General features: G+C 36.9%; 1 protein-coding gene across 4 annotated transcripts in view; it reads left to right on the top strand.

The window, feature by feature from the left end:
- ENAH (ENAH actin regulator) overlaps positions 1–16,805 on the top strand; it is a 102,954-nt gene that overhangs the window by 54,928 nt on the left and 31,221 nt on the right. For all 4 annotated transcript variants that reach the window (XM_072857024.1, XM_072857026.1, XM_072857028.1 and 1 more), the window contains exon 4: positions 11,138–11,222. In XM_072857024.1, the coding sequence (XP_072713125.1) occupies positions 11,138–11,222 (85 nt within the window). The remainder of the gene's footprint in view (positions 1–11,137; positions 11,223–16,805) is intronic.

The raw sequence follows: 16,805 nt of genomic DNA, 5'->3' as shown, positions 1-16,805 counted from the left end.
CACTGGGACACACACAGAGGGAGTTTTTATTTTTAAAGACTTTGAGCCTTTTGTGTTCATGTAACCAAGTAGAATTCTTTTGTCCTCGTTAAACTTTAAAGATTGCCTGTGTAACAAGAGATAGTACTTATGTGCCAGTTTTCTCTCTTGTAGAGAGAAAAGCTGTAGATAACCTTATTAGGGCTGTCTCAACTACAGCAAAAAAGGGTGACTTTATCAAGCTGCTTTTCATTCTGATAGTTCTTTCAAGATTTACTTTCTGAAACTAAGCTATTTAGACCAAGAAGGATGATACATTCTGCAGTGCTTATGCTGTTATGCAGCATACGAGGCCAAAAAATAAAGGGTAGCTAGAGGTATCTTTTTGCCAGCTAAAATAGTCCAGTTGTGTATCCCATTCTCCTACCTCCCAGTTGGATGTTTTCTCCTCTAAATCCTCCAGTTCTACTTTCCCTGAGGGTTACTTGATTGTAAACGTTTCATGCATTCTGACTGTTTATCATCTATCTCCCAACCAACATTTGGGAACACACGAAATGTTGGTTTCTACTCATTTGATGTAAAGTCTGAAAAGGCCTGATTTATGGTAATTACCACAAGTTTGAGGGTTTTACGTTGTTTCCCATTACTTGTACTTGAAGAGTTTGGTACAACATGTTTCAAACAAGCCTGTATATATATACACGCATATATATATTTTCATAATTTAATTCAACTCCTCCTCCTAACACTAAAACTGAGCTACCAGAGAGGCTGAAATGACATAGGCAGGCATGACAGTGCTCATTTTTAAATTGGTCAGTGCATCTGTTTTTTCATTTAATGGATTATTGTGGTTTGTCTAGTGACTAGTTCTCTTGCTGCTTGATGCAAAGTATATGTGGGTTAACAACTACATTATTATATTCTTTGGTAGTAGAAATTTTATTGAACTAAGATGCCACTTCTGTTTGTAAAGACTTGGATAAAACTAAAATTGTTTTTAGGGGTTTCTTTAAATGTAACTTTAGTAATACAAAATGTCATTCAAACAGTAGCCTAGAATCATTGTTAATTCCACAGGAGCAAACAACTCAATGAAAATAACTCTTCTTCCTGTTGCATCACTTCAGTAATTTCTTAAATGGTGAGGGGACGAGGAGGAGAGCTGAGCTTTGCAATGAGTCTAAAAATCACTGTACTTAGAATTCAGTCCTCTGCTCATCCCAAATCGTGAATTCTACCAGATCATTCTGCCAATAGTCTCTTCATTGATCTCTGAAGTGGGCCTTCAGTTTGAGTTTGTCTGCTTCATTCAGTTTAATACCAATTAATCCCTGATGAGTGGGGGCTTGTTTTGTTTTCAGGTGGATTTTTGTGTGGTTCGTGAAATGAAAATTGAGTATGACTGTAATATCTTGTCCGGGTTGCTGGCTAGAGTCTATCTAGTTTGTTCTTAACGGTTTTGAGATGTAGGTCTGACAAGGACATGAATTAAGTTGCATAATTATGTTTGACAGTGACTGGTTGTAACCTTCAAGTTTTCTGAATTGTAAGATAGATGCTTTGTTTCTCTTTCCTGTGATTTGTCTTGGTACTGGTAGGTACAAGTCAAAATGCGTTAATTAGGTGCATCACAAACTAATGGTGGACACCATTGGCACAGGAGCAGATAACTGTTCTTCTATAACTTCTGTCAGCCAGGGAGGATTGCGGCTGTTTAAGATTAGCTATCACTTACCTATTTCACAGACATATGGGTGCTCTAGCGTCCATCAAGATGAAATAAAGACGAAGCTTAACGTTATCAGCGTTGCTTCAGCGGATGTCTGAAGATGAGTAGTTTTGCACTGCTGCTTGTAAAAAAACAACCAAACAAAAAATCATAATTATGCATATAGAATCGCTTTGTAAGCCTGCTACAATTTCTAGACAATGTTTAAAGATAAATGTTCATAATGTATCTGTGTTAGAATACTGTCAACAAGCGTTCCTAAGTTTTATCAGCAGGGAGGTTTGTCAGTGTATGATCTACATATTACTTAATTTTTCTGACCTGTATCAGTGTAAGAAGTAAAAAAGATCAAGTATCTTTCTGAACATGCCTGCTTCAATAATGGAAATAGGATACTAAGTAGCTTGCAGTTTAGGAACAAACTAATTGGACTCCTTGCTGAAAGTTTAATGCATTTCTTTTCTCTATAGTTGGTATAGTTTCCTAAAAGTGCAGCTAGAAATGAATCCTTGGTGTTTTGTTTTGGTGGGTTTTCTTTTTTTTCCCCTAGCATCTCTGACATAGCTGAAGATTTACTTAGACAGGTCACTGGCTCTGAGGCTCTAATATTAGCTCTTCATTTTAGGAAATGGATTGCAACTGCCTCACTGGATTGCAATTCCCTCCCCCTTTTTTTAATAAACAAATCAGCCTTTTTTGAAAAGGTATTAGGGGTATATGTTATGAAAGGAATTTGTGCTAATATATGAAGATCAATACAGTATATATTGATAGTTTTGTTTCTTCCAATTTATCTGCTAGACTTCTTAAAATTTCTAACACATGCAGTCCTAGTTGGTATTCTGATGATACTGCTTCAAAAATCTGTACCTGAAGAGGACAACTTGTCCCTAATAATTTATGTAAATTGCTGTGTTTCCTAGTATATCTAAAACAGCATATAGAATCTCCAACTCAAGTAAAATAAAGAAATCGTATATAGATAACTTCCCTTTTACTCTAGAATTGCTTACAATTAAAGTTTGATTCTTGCAGTATCCTTATTTTCTGCTGTGTTTTCTCATTTTGGCAATTTCTTTTATTAGCTTGGTTATTTTAAGTTGTATTTTGTTCATAAAAGGAAAGCAGTTTTAATATTAGCTGAGCATACTGTTCAGAAGTTCATAAAGCTGTAGATGAATTTTAAACTTTATGCAAGGGTTCATGGAAACCTAAGTGAGTTCTGAGGCATATTAAAGATTATTTTGTGGACATCCTTTTGGTTTGCAAGTCAGCTGTTACTTACGGCTCTGACTCTTTCAAAAGACAAAATCCTATAGTCTCCTTCTCTTGCATATATTTGAAAAATGTCATTGATCCTGTTTGCAGTTGGCATCTTCACCTGCTGTATTGCTGGCATAATTTGAGGTGGTTTAATTTAGGATCTCCCTCTAGTGGATCTGCAGAAGCAGAGGCGAAGACACGGGTGCCTGTACCACTGAGCACGCAGTGATGGGCTTTTTGTCATTCTAATGAGTTCAGAATGAAAGTGCTTTGAAGTTGGAGTACATTAAAAGCTTTACCGCAACTGGCAGTTTTCTTCTAAAAAACAGTACAGGTCTGTCTCAAAGGACTCTGAACTGATGGCTGTCTTGTCAGTGAAATTGTCTGAAATACGCTGTGTCTTTTTTTTTTCCTCTCCCTGATTTGTAGTGCTGATCTTATCATCGTCCTAATTTCTCTTACACTGGGACATTTACATTTAAATCAATGTAAAAGTCAAAGTGTTTTCACTCCGTTCTGGTTTGAGTGACTGTATTAGCTAGTAGCTATTGAACCAGACCCTATTTTCTTGCTGGCTGCTGGCTAGTCGAGCAGATTGTAGGCCACCTGCAAATCCAGAAGAGAAAGACAACAACGCAGAACTACACTTTGTCCTGGAATTTTAATGTAGACTACTAATGCTACAAGTTCCTGCCCCATACTGTTTCGAAGACATATTAAAAAATAACCAAGACTTGTTTCTGGCATTGATTTGGGGAAAATTTGAAAAGACTTGCTCATTAAATAATTTTCTGAGGTGGTCAAAAGTTACACCTTCATCAAATGACAAGTATGTGTCATCAGTTTAAGAGGTCATTTGAAGAGGATTTCTGGCTTTACGGCCATGTGCAGTGTGTTCAGATATTCGGTAATTGATCTTAATTGTCTAGAGTAAAGATGACTGCTTTCTGCAAAGGTTTTGCATTGCATTACAAAGAAAATTTTCATATCTGCCTTAAGTACAGCTCAGTGTTGCAATCAAAGTGACTCTGGAATGAGAGAAGAGCTTCAGTGAAGGGAAATTAGATGGCTGAGAAAATTCTCTGGTGTGTGAGAAAATGGGTTATTCCTTTGAAGGAATAAGGGCAAGTAAGGGAAGTGTGCACTGGGAGATGGGGGGAACAAAGGGGTATCATACTCAGTTTTGCTGCAGAAAGTACCTTCTAGTTCAGCTGGAATTGGCGTTGTTTTATGTGTCATCTATCTTCAGTCTCAGGAAAGCCTTGCTAAGAGAATAAGAAACTTAATTAGGAGATTTATATAAGTGTAACTTGCATTTGAGGAGTTACTTTGAGTTGTTCGTTGCAGAAGGTGAAAGCGGCAAAAGAACAACTGAAGGATGTCATACAACCGTAAATAAGCCTTATTCTAATTCTTTCTAATGGAATTACATGTATGTAAGATTCATGGTGGGTTTTGTACTAATCTTTAACAGTTATATATTGGTTCTTGAAAAGATTTTTGGGATATTCTGGATAAAAAGACAAGGACAGGAATGGCTTCAGTGAAGCTGTTCTAGTATTGCCTTAGATGACACTTAATTCATAGGAAAATGGGGGGGGGGGGGGGAGGAGAAAGTTTTTTGTTTATTTGTTTCCAGGGTCTCTTTATTTTGTTAGTCTTACGTTGGGGAAAAAAAATTGAGGTTAAATTTCTTTGACATTATTAGTAACCCTAGAAGTTAGGTTGTCGGGTTATTAAACCGGACAAATCAAACCTTTATGGGGGAAAGATGCATGGTTTTTCCACAGCTGTATACTGATGTGCGGTCCTCTCTTACAACGAAGATAGTTCATTAAATCCTTGCTGATAGGGGAATGCACGTACTCATATCATAGATTGAATAATTTAGTATCTTTGGGAAATGCAAACTGAAACAAACTGGGGCTGCCTAATTGGAATATGTGTAGAGACTACAGGAGACTGAAATGAGAAATATATATGCGGGGCTGGGGGGGGGATTTCAAATGCTTCTCCTCATACTGTTGTGGTTCACATAATGATAAAACTTGTTTTGAGAGAAAAATGATTCTACTGCTATGAAGTAATTATGCTGTACCCGTACTCCTGGCAAGCCTCTGGAGAAGGCTGTCAGCACTCCCTGTCAGAAAGGGAGTAACATGATGTGGTATTACTACCTGTGTTGTCAGAAGTTGGATAATATCTCTATTTTTGCTAGTAAGTTGGTTTTTTTTTTTCTTTTCCTTTTAAATGTGAGATTGATTAAATAATTTTTTTTGTAGTTACTAGATTCTAATAGTTAATCCTGATTAACTAATCCTGATTTATATGCCAAAATATTAATCTAAAGGAAGTTTTAACTGTTCATTGGGCAAAATAGTTCTGTTCTATTTTAATTGCACATAAGATTATTGAAAACATCATCAGTGTTAGTTGTGGTATTTTAAAGTGAAGGGAGAGTTGCTCAGTTTTCAGAGTTATACTCACTTTTAAGGGTTGCTTGCATGGTACTTCTGATTTGCATGGTTCTCCAGGATTAGTGTTGTATCAGGTGAGAGCGCTAAAGTTTGGGTGGGCAACACAAAGAATTTGATTAAAATTTGGTAGTTGGTCTTAACTGCATGGCAAACATACATACAAGTACATTCATTTTGTGGATAAAGTTTTGTTTTAATAAACATTGGAGAATGTTCATATGCTTTTCTCTTGAGGGTTCATTTTGTTTTCTTAAAAATATTACCAGTAGACATTGTAGCTGTATTAAATCTGCTGCCTTTTGGGAACAGGGTGTTGTCATAAAATCATGAGCATAACTGTGGAAATACACCTTTGTTAGAAAGGCTCATTTCTTTAGTATTATGTGCAAAAAGTGACATTCATCATCTGTAACGTTGCTATTTAAACAAATTTTGACAGAACTGGGGAAAAAAAAAGGTAATAAATATCCTGCAGTAGATGGTATTGATATATTTAACTTTCAATACTTGCTTTTTTAAGATTGTGTTATTGTAGTTTCATTAAGCAACTGTAGTGCTCTACTGTCAAAGCTTTATCTCTGTCTCCCTCTGCACAAAAGGATGGCAGAGGGAAACCGCAAGCCTGCTCGAGGTCACCCAGCAAGCTAGTGCTGAGCCAAGCCTAGCACCCAGGTTATCAGCACTCTGTTTCCAAGGCTCTGCTGGCATCGATAGGAGGCTTATCTCTACTTATATTCAAATGTATTTTAATGAATATTTTTGTTATTCTTGGCCCCTTTTATTACCTTGATCAGGTAAAAGTGCTTGTGAAGTGAAATGGAAAGCATTTACTTTCAATATAGATAATGCAACATAGTCACCACTCTGCTAAAATAAATCAAAGTGATGAGATAATGAGTTCAGCTGAAGGTACTTACAAAATGGTACCTGAGTATGAGGAAGTAGATATTTGAAGGAAAGATAAGTCTTAGCTGGAAGGTGATTCACTGAATAGAAGTACTGGAGAACAGTTTTGTCACTCTTTAATGGTCTGGTTTTTGACCATCATAGTCTTGCTTATAAATCCATAATACAAGTCCAGGTCTAGAGGACTGGTGCCGTTTTGCTTCTGCTGAAGGCCGGTTAGCAAGTCTCCTCAGCCTTTGTTCTGTAATGTCCTAGAGCAGGACAGGCTCTGAATGGGAGGAGAAGGAGCTAGAGACAAGGGAGAGAGGCACCATAATTTTGTTACTACTTCCTAGTGTAGATCTCTGAAAAAGACTGCTTTTCATTCATTCAGAAAACCTTTAAGCATTTAGTAAAACGTGGTGGTTTGGTGTTTTGTTTTTTTTTTTTAAAGTTCTTCTATTCTACAACAAATACATCTTTTTGCTGTGGTTTTGAACTCTTGTCTGGGGTGTGTTCTTTGCTTAGTAGGTGTACTCAAACTGTCCTTAATTAAAACCTTTTCTAAAGATTATGATTAGTCAGTACACTTATCTGTATAGCATATGCCTATATAAATTAATGTGCTCTCTGCTTTCAATCCATTCTTCCTTTGAAAAGTCAGTCATACTTTGATTTGAATATCAGACTATATAATTGGAATGTTGCTTAGTTTTGGCACTAACATACTGAGAAATGAAAGAGTGGGAATTCTTAATTACTGAGTTGTTTATATAAACTGTTTCTCTGGGGGAAAATTGAGATCTTCACCTCAAACTAAAATTCTCATGTGTAATAGTTGACCAGTTTTTTCTAAAGGTACTAGATTCTTAAAAAATTTGATTTTGTCTTTTAATGCTGTACTCCGAACAGCAGAGTAATTGCAGGAGTGGTTTTCTTGTGTGTGTTTTGGCTTTCTTGAACCCTAGGGCATGCGGGGTTCTGAGGAAGATTTCACGTGATCTGACTGCCAGCGGTCCCCTAAAAAACACTTCACCTATCCTTATGTTACCAGGTCCCAAGCAAGCCTGTCCAGCCAAATGAAAATACACATTGTAGCTCATTGTATAACCTGTAGTACATGTATTGTTCCAAACTTGAACAGCAGATACTTGAGTTTTTTTAGGGCTATTACCTCATAGAGATGTCATGTCCTCAGTGTCAGCCAGGTGCTATGTCAACACTGCTAGCATAAGGCAGATGACATTGAAAGAAGTGGGGTGAAACTCCAAAGCAGACAATGTAATTGCAAAGACTGAAGGAACTGATGAACCGAAAGGCATTGAGGGAGGAGAAACCATGTGTTTCCATCTCCAGCTTGCTAACTATACTTTCATGGGGTTGTGCAATTAATTCAGCTCTTGAATGGAGATACAGAGGTAAGAAGTCAATTGGAGGTGAAAATGAAGTTAAGGAATTTGATAAACTACAACTCTGGTTTTGGTTTGAAAAGGGGATATTGGGGATGCTCATTTGGCTCAAGCAGCCCCCAGCAGTCTGATGTTGTTCTCTGAGCTATGCCAGCATAGTTGTCTGTGTGAAGAACCAGAACTGGCCCTGATCTAGCTGGTGAAAACACTTTTTGCAGGCTTTTTCCCCTGGGATTTTTAATGCATTGGATTTCCAGTCCATCTCTCACTACACAGTTGCCTGAACTGTCATAGAGGAAGGGTGAAGCAAAGGTGAGAAGCTGAAAAACAGAAAGCATTTAAACTGGAATGGCTGCTGAACAAATTAGTATGAAATTGTATCCTCTGTCTGTCAGAGTGCGCCGCAGTGCACCATCTGTGCTTTCTTTAGAAAAAGAAAGATGTTAAGTTTTCCTTAAAACTCAGAATGAATAGACCGTTCAGCCTCGTCTCTTACTTGGCTTGTACCGGTCTCTGAAGATAAAGTGATGCTGTAGAAGGATCAGACATTTTGTCCAGGCAGTATCTGTGAATATTTCTCTTGGGGGTGAATACTTCTCTTGGGGGTTGATGTTTCTGAAGTATCTTGAAGTGTTCAAAAGCCTCTGAGAGAGCTTTTTATTAGCTAGCTCCTGCTTATTTATTAATTATAATAAATTATAGTCTCACTATCCAGACAGTTGTATTTTAGCAATGAAGTGGTGGTCTTGGTTTGCTGTAATAACTGAATTTTATAGGCTAAAACATGCTTTTCCACTGGGTATGTACCTTTAACTTGCCAGTGTCCATTAGCATGGTGGTTATTAAGCATAAGAGTCTACACTTGCAGAGAGGAGTTTGTCAGAGAACAGGCCAAATGAATTGGTAGCTGAACTTTTCTTTCTTGAAAGCCTTTGGTATACTCAGGTTGCATTTCCTTATGGCAAAAATGTGTAAGAAATACTAGAACAACCCTGTTCATTGTGAGCAGGTGATTGTTTTTGGCTCTCTTGCATGTATAGCTATGAAAGAAGCATGTAATTTACTGAAGTAGGTTGGCCAGTTTGCGCTAGCTTGGCTTGCTGATGATTGTGTTCTGCAGAATTTAGAGAACATGACTCTTCTGCCAGTGTGTGCTGTAGAACGAAGTTTGAGACTATGAGAACAGGTTTTCTGATAGCTAGGCTGGTTTGAATAGCCAGTGCAAGTGAAGCTAGGTGGTTGTTTCCAGTGGTGCTAGCAAAAGAGCGAGCTGGGGGGACACTGGCAGACAGGTTGTAGAGTGGCAGTCCAAACTGAGCTCCTGCAGCATGATAATACCTTGTCCAAAAAAAACTGTTAAATACTCTTAAAGATTAAAGGGGTGGAAGTTGGAAGTTTTCATTTCTACTGTATTTTCAGTAAAAAATAGTTCCAGTTGGTAAATGGCCATAGTATGACCATTTCTTTTTATTTTTGTTCTTTGTTTTTTAATTTTTAAGGTCAATGTGTTTCATACTGAGAAACTGCAGATCTGAGGGAAGGGAGTATATTAGATATGGCAAGTGGTAGTGTTATATAGCACCTTTAAGCAGCAACACAGCTGCTGCGGGATTGTGTCTACTTCTGAAAGTCCATGAAAGGCTGCAGCATGGTGCAGACAGCAAACAGCCTGGCTGCCTGGGAGCTGCAGTCATGGCTTAATGGGCATAAAAGTCTACCTACCACCTGTCATGCAGGGGAGGTGACAGAGGAGGACGTGTGACTTCGGAAGTTTTAAATGAGAAAAGTTTTCCAGATGAACAAGATGACAGATGTTTCTACTCACTGATAACTAAATTATTAATTATCATTGCAGTTAAATTTTTTGCATTAAAAATAATACAGATTTATATCTGTGGGTATCTCTTGGAGATATTCCAAGCAAAAATAGTACATCCAGGGCAACGTCATGTACTTGGGTATGAGGACCTAACGGTTGCTGAAAATAATAAGTAAGGAAGACACAACCTCTGTAGTACTTTTATCTTCTAGAAATGTAGAACATTTATCTTCTAGGAAAAGTACAGCTTTTATCTTCTAGAAGTAAGTTCTTGCATTACTTTTTAACTGTAGGGTATAGTAGCTAGTATACACTTTCATAATTCTCAGGATTCATTGTCTTTATGAACACAGTGTGACCACTGTGCTGTTTTGAGCAAATGAACCTTTATGTATAGCCTTTAAACAGGGCACTCATTTGCTGAGTCTGACCTGTCCTTGATGTCCCAATATATCACACATGGTCTCTTCATGTTTTTGGATGACTTTCACAAGTTCAGATGGCAAACAGCTTCTACATTTTGATATTTGAGATGCGGGAGATCTCATTACAACTCCATCACTCTAACTAGTTTGGTGGAATATCAGCAAGAAATTACTGTTTTGCTTTGGGAACTTTTCAGAACTGGATACATTTTTATTGTTTTTAATTCTGCTTGCTTATAAATTCCATAATCTTAAGTGTAGCTATGGTCTAAATAATTTTCTGGTTTATTACCCATTTTTACAGAAACAATGCATTAATGATCTACTGTATTCCATTCCACACTTCATCCTTCACTTCTGTTAATTCTTTTTAAAATAATTTTGTGCTGTAAATACATTTGTGAGGAAAGTGGAAAAGCCTCTTTGTTTTTTAGAAGGCAGGTTGAGCATATATAATTAGTTGAAGGATGTATTATTCAGACTTGCCCATCAGTAAAAGTTGAAGATGAATTTGCATGTCCTCTTTTGCATTTCTTGTGCTTAGCAGAATGCACAGTTTGTACATTCGTTATATGCCTCTGTTCCTTTGGACACAATACTTACCTGTCCACAAAGGAAGGTCTTTGATCCAAGTTGATGAGCTAAAATCTGAGTAAATTTTGCTATGACCTATAGAAACATACTTTATCTTCCTTCTCTCAATATGGTGATAAGCTTCTGATGTTTTTTCTCCTGTTCTTTTTTTTTCCCCCCCTTTTCCCCATTTCCAGTGTTCTATTTAGGTGAGTGTTTTAATTTTTTGAGCCTTTTCTGTTCTTCCAAGAGTATTTGTTTATTGGTTTAAGAAAATCTCAGACTTGGAGTGCTTTTCAAAGCCTTTGTCAAGATCCATCATATATAAAATTTATTTTGCATTTCTGTGAAACCTTTTCATCCATGTGAAATAAATCCATTCTGCAAATATGTAGGTAACATTTGTTGCAGTTTTTATTTGCTATATTATGTTGTCAAGCTTGTTTGGCTTAAAAAGCAGAAGTAAACAGTTTCTATAATGTCATGTGATGGCTGGCCTTTTTCCTTGATTTTGTGCTTTTTTGCAAAGTAAAAGTTCGAATCACTAATTTATGGTCTGTCTTCACTTTTAGGTCCTACATTGCCTCGACAGAATTCACAGCTTCCCTCTCAAGTACAAAATGGTCCATCACAAGAAGAATTGGAAATCCAGAGAAGGTACGGTATTATAAGTGAACAGCTGTTCGGTTAAAGAATGTAGTAACTCCTCACTAATGATGAGAAATTAAATGTCAAGGACTTATAATTGCTCTTTTGCATTAGGACAGCATTTGTATGCTTGCAGTTTTCAGTAGTGCAGCTTTCCTGTGTAAAAACTTTGATTGTAGCTAGATTCCTTGTTCACGATCTCCACCCATTCAAACAATGCAATTGCTATTGGCCTGTCATGAAAGAGTTGCAGATCAGATGGAAAGCCTTGGAAGATTTCACTGCTGTCATTTTTCAACCAGGCTAATTAATTTTCCAGTGACTGTTGTGTCTCCAGTTTTTGACACACACTTATAAAGAAGAAAGCAGCAAGCAAGGAAGGAAGGTTTAACCTTTAGAAGTAGAGAATTAAATCATCATGGAGAATGACAATTTTTCTTCCTGAATGTGGATGCACTAAATCAAAATACTGTATTGGAAAGCTTGTTCGCCTTTATACTACATTAGTTCTTTAGCAAAGAAACCGTCATTTTCTGCTCTTAGGGTATAAATCTATGGAACCTTTACTAGTTTAACTTCCAGCTGTAGCAATACTGGTTATATCTGTGCTGTCCTCAGGGAGCAGTCCCTGTTCCCCTGACGAGTCGGCATTCCTCCAAGCTAAGCTGTTCCCTTCAATGAGAAGCCACTGTACCCTGTCCCATGCCCTGTGGGATATTTTTCAGGCCCGTAGCATTTTTAACATACGGGTTTTTTTCAGTTCCTTTTAATAATCGCTATGTATCAATCATGTGCCCAAGTTCTGGGAACAAACTTTCTAGTTGCCATATTCCCACTTTTGTTGCGTGGCAATATGGGTTAGTGCTGTAGGTTGAGTGTCTGGGATATGGGTGTATGAAATGGCAAAGTCTTCTAGGATAGTGCTATCAGACTGGGTTAAGTGAAAACAGCAAGACCTTGGGCTGTCTCAAGCATACTGCCTGTGGTGGAATCCTGGATTATTTTACCATCGAAATACTCCCAGGAGATTAGCTGTTCCCATCCAGAAGGGATGCTGGGAGTGATTTAGGTCACATGCAGTACAGACGCAGGGAACAGGATCCTTGAATAAATAGGAAGTGGTCCAGATTGATGGTGTAAATGCACTTACGAGCTTTCAGTGGTAACTGGAAAAATATTTTAACGTGTTGGGTTTAATTGGCGCTGAAGTTTTTTCTGTTTTGATAATTTGCATTTAGTTTGTTTATGCAAAGGTGAGCAGAACTAGATTGCTAATTTGGCAATAATTTGTTTTACAGATTTGATAAACTAGCTATACATGTTGAACAAAGTTTTCACATCAAAATTTGTCATACTTGTCTGTCTCTTCTGCGGTATGTTCTAAAATCTGAGCGGGGATTGCTTTATCTGAAAGTCTCCTTGTTTAAAAACAAATAGCAAGAAGCTCATTACAAATCTGTCTGATGTGTTTATGTGCAAGTCTGCTGTCATGATAAAGGTCTTTTAAGTCACTTCTTTTGACAGACTTTTAAAAAGCTTTTTTCTTTTGGTATTTTTTCTGTTCTACAGTAATGGCTTTTTAATATTTTTATTTTCCATCTGTTCCTTTAGAAGGCTGTATTAATTGAAATTTATAATGCTGAAATACTTTTCAGAGGAACATTGTAGATGGATGTCTGTTCAGAAAAAAGTGCTGCCCCATATTAAGAGTTCTGCAAGTCTGTCTTTGAAATTTTTTGTGTGTAAAGGACATACTATCAGATGGCATTCTTATGGCTTCACTTTCTCATTTGATCACTGTGCTCTACTTGTTTTCATCTAATATAATGTCCTTTTTGAAGTCTGGTCCAGGTTTTGATTTGTTTTTCCCCTAAAAAAGGATAGAGAACTGGAATGAGTGTTCACTCGTTGCTAGCCAGATTGTCTGTGGAAAGAGTACTGCCTTTGTGTCATTAAGCCTAAGAAGAACATGTAATTTTGTTAAAACGCTTCACAAATGCTTCTCCAGTCTCTTTACTACTGTAACTATATGGTTATAATACAGTTCAATTAACTCTAAGCTGGAACTTCTCTTCTGTAGTAACTGTCTTTCAGCTTTCAGACTGTAATAACAATAGTCTTACTACCATAATGTAGAGAATAGTAAATAGTTGGGAAGAAAAGGTTTAGGTATATATTACTTTTAACATATCTACAAGTGACATTTCCAGTCTCAGTAAAGGGTAAAGGCAGTGTGGGCAGAAATGAATTCTGTGGGGAGCAGTAAGACTACAGGGAGTGCAAGAGAAGGGAATAAATGTTACTGTGTGGGAAGGAACATGGGGTTTGTGGTGGATCAGTAGAAAGGCAGGCTTTGCTAAGTCTGTTCCTTGTGAAATGTGTGTCTGTGGGGTGGGAGTTTTGTTTAAGGTGTGGCTTGATAATAGTTGTCTTTAAGTGCTGGTCTTGTATCCCTCCCCTTGAGTGTACCTGGATTCAGTAGTGTTTGACTGACTCCCGCGTTAAGTTCAGGAAAGTATTTTTTGAAATTATTCTAAGCCTGAGAAAAAAAATCTGCTTCCATAAAAATTAAAGTTGAAAAAGAGACCTTGTGGAGGTCATCTAGTCCAACCCTCTGCTCAAAGCAGGACTAATTTCAAAGTTAAATTATGTGGCTTGTAGCTTCAGGGTTTTCTTAGGCACAAATAGAAACATTTTCTCAGAAATGTTTTGCCAAAGGAGTGACTGGTGAAGAATGGCATATTAAAGAGAGCTCTTCAACTGATCCAATGTTTTCCTTCACTTTTATAACCAGTGTTCAAGAATCTTGGGGAAATTGGGAACTAAAGAATTAAAATAGGTCATTGCCAACGAAAGTGTATTATTTTGGTTCAAAGATTTTTCTCTGTTTTAGAAAGGATTTAGATGCCTTACATTTTGAGTAAAAGTGCTAAAGTAGTAATATTACTTTGTTTATTTTGCTGCAGAGCTTGTTACTTGAATATTTGCATTGTTTACTGTGCAGTGATGACAATCTGTAAAGCTGCTAGGACCAGTTGTGCAATCTAAAACACTGAGGTTTTTATGAGGCCAAGATTACACATAAGGTGGTCAATGAAATCATTTTTTTCTGGTGAATTGATGACTTTGTTACTTTCTTTTAAGAAACCTTAGCACATGGTGTATGCTTTCCCTGTCAGGGAGTTCTTGAAGATAACTGTAATTTTCCTTAACTTGCACTCATTTAAATACAGTAATAGCAAGCTTTAAAACACTCCAGCTTTCATTTTTGATCCTCAAAAATGAAGGGATTTTTTGTTACATGCGTTATTTTTCATTTTGTCAGAGTGGTAGTCAAGGCAGTGTTTATAAATTCCACTGATTGTTTGATAATGAGCCAACTTCAGCTGACATATGTATTTGTTAATAACTTCAGAGTTACTTAATGTCAAATACCATTTTAAAAGATTAGTTCATGGCATGCCTCTGTGTGCTACTCGTGCATGTAAATTTACCTTCTCTTGAAGCCATGATAAATATATTGTCAGGAATATGAGTCACTGAGTTGGTATCTAATATGACACTTGGGAATTTAATGAGTTAATGTTTATAAATAACTTCAAAATCATCACTGCTTCATAAATAAAGAGACCGAGAACACCAGAAACAGAGAAAGTGTATAGATTGTAAGGAATAATGAAGGTATACAAGCCGCCTGTTGTCCTTCAGGGACGTAATGGACCAAAACTTGACCGACTTCTGTCGTAAGTACTCAAAAATGTTAGAAGTTCGCATAAACACAACAGCGGAATGTTAGGGGGTTTTGTAATTGTTAAATACTTCGTTTGCTTACAGTTTTAGTTTATATCGTGGATTGGGATGATACTGTTAAAGAAAACTTGGTGCGTGACTGTGCTAGAAAGTAGTATTGATATGGTGTCGTTCTCATAACATCTTTTGGGAGGCTTCTTAGTTTTAGATGGTACAAATTCAAAGGCTGGCAAGGCTAGCAGTTTCTTATTTACTGATAGACTTAAAGGAATGCTTTTTATTTTACAGATTAAAAGTATTTTTTCTGCGATTTTTGCTAATCTTAATTTTTAACTATGGTAAAAGAATTTCTATTTTTCCCCTGTAAATTAGTAATTATTACATACATTATTTGAGCTGTTTTGAAAACGTGTGGAAATACTGAAATTAAAAAACCTGCATCCCACAATTCAGTAGCAATGTAGCTATAATAATTTAAAGGAAGGAAAGTTTGCCTGTCACTTTCTGTCCCTGGTAGCCTGGTTTCTACCAATTTCCCACAGCCTGTGACCTTTCCCTAGTTAGTGGCCAGATGTACAGTTTCCAGTTTTCCTTTGCTTTTGAAATTGTGCCATTTATCCAATAGCTTATTTTGATGAAGTAGGATTTCTTTAAAGGTATATGGATTGATTAGATTATAACTAAGCAAACAGTTCTAATCTGAGATAGGCATATGAATATAATATAGTAGTTGGCTTTTTGGTTTACGGTATAAGAGTGGTCAGTAGAATACTGTCATATGATTATATTGTGTGCTGTGCGTGTTAGAAAATCTGCATGAAGTTTGTATCCCAGAGATATGGTTTAGATGGAATCAAAGGGGTTTTTTTAATGCCTAAGCTAAGGGTTTCCAGCAGGTCAAAGTTACATCAGTGTAAACTTTTCAAGTTGAGCTTGCTGAGGTAGTTTGATGGGACAGCCTGCAGCCATTTGGATCTTTCCAGCCTCTGCATTGTATAGTAGGACAGAAGACAAAATGAGACAGAAGCAAAAAGACCCCTCAGTCAGTGTTTATCTCATCCTAAAGACTTCATTTTTTTTCTTGCCCTCAAAGTTTCTGGAAAACAGAGTTCTGGCATAATAATGACTTTTTTTTTAGTGCCTCATTTTCTTTCCATTCACAGTTTCTTCCCATTCACAGTAAAGTTTTTCTTAGTTCTGTCAAGTCTACCTTTCAGAGACTTAATAACTGGCTTTATGGAGAGGTAGTGGGTGCTGTCTGGTTACAGTACTGAATAGCTATAGATGTTGGGTAACATTGACATGTTTAGCAGACTGAGAAGAGCACTCTTCTATTAAGCAGTCTTTTGACTACCTTGGCAAATTTGCTGCCTTAATTGCTGCAATTGAACATGGATGTTGCTTGAAGGATGGTTCTGACAAATATCTTAGTTAACACTTCTAAAAATGTCGCTTTGAAATCTTACCTTTTCTGCAAAATTTTCAGTTCTGTGGGGTTTTTCTGTTTAGTGCAAAACATGAAATTGGGATTAGAAACTGTTCTCCGTTTTTCCAGAGTTTTGGTTATTGTGGTTCCCTTTTATGAAATTAGTTCTGTCCTGACCATACTCACTAGAATACTACTGAGGGAGTTGCCAATGGAGGTAGATTTTTCGTCTGTTGAGAATCTTTTTTTTTTTTTTTCCTAAAATTTGATGTGCACAGATGACATTCTGCAACCTGGCTTCTGCCAGATAGATATGTAAACTAACAGAACACTTGAATTTAATAAGTGGAAAAGATCAAAGTGAGGAAAACTAGGCTTGATGAGGTTTGATCAAAGACCATTAATAGATCCCTTTC

Source organism: Ciconia boyciana, chromosome 3 (genome assembly GCF_034638445.1).
Source record: "Ciconia boyciana chromosome 3, ASM3463844v1, whole genome shotgun sequence".
Classification (NCBI taxonomy): Eukaryota; Metazoa; Chordata; class Aves; order Ciconiiformes; family Ciconiidae; genus Ciconia; species Ciconia boyciana.
This window is presented reverse-complemented; position numbering and strand designations above follow the sequence as displayed.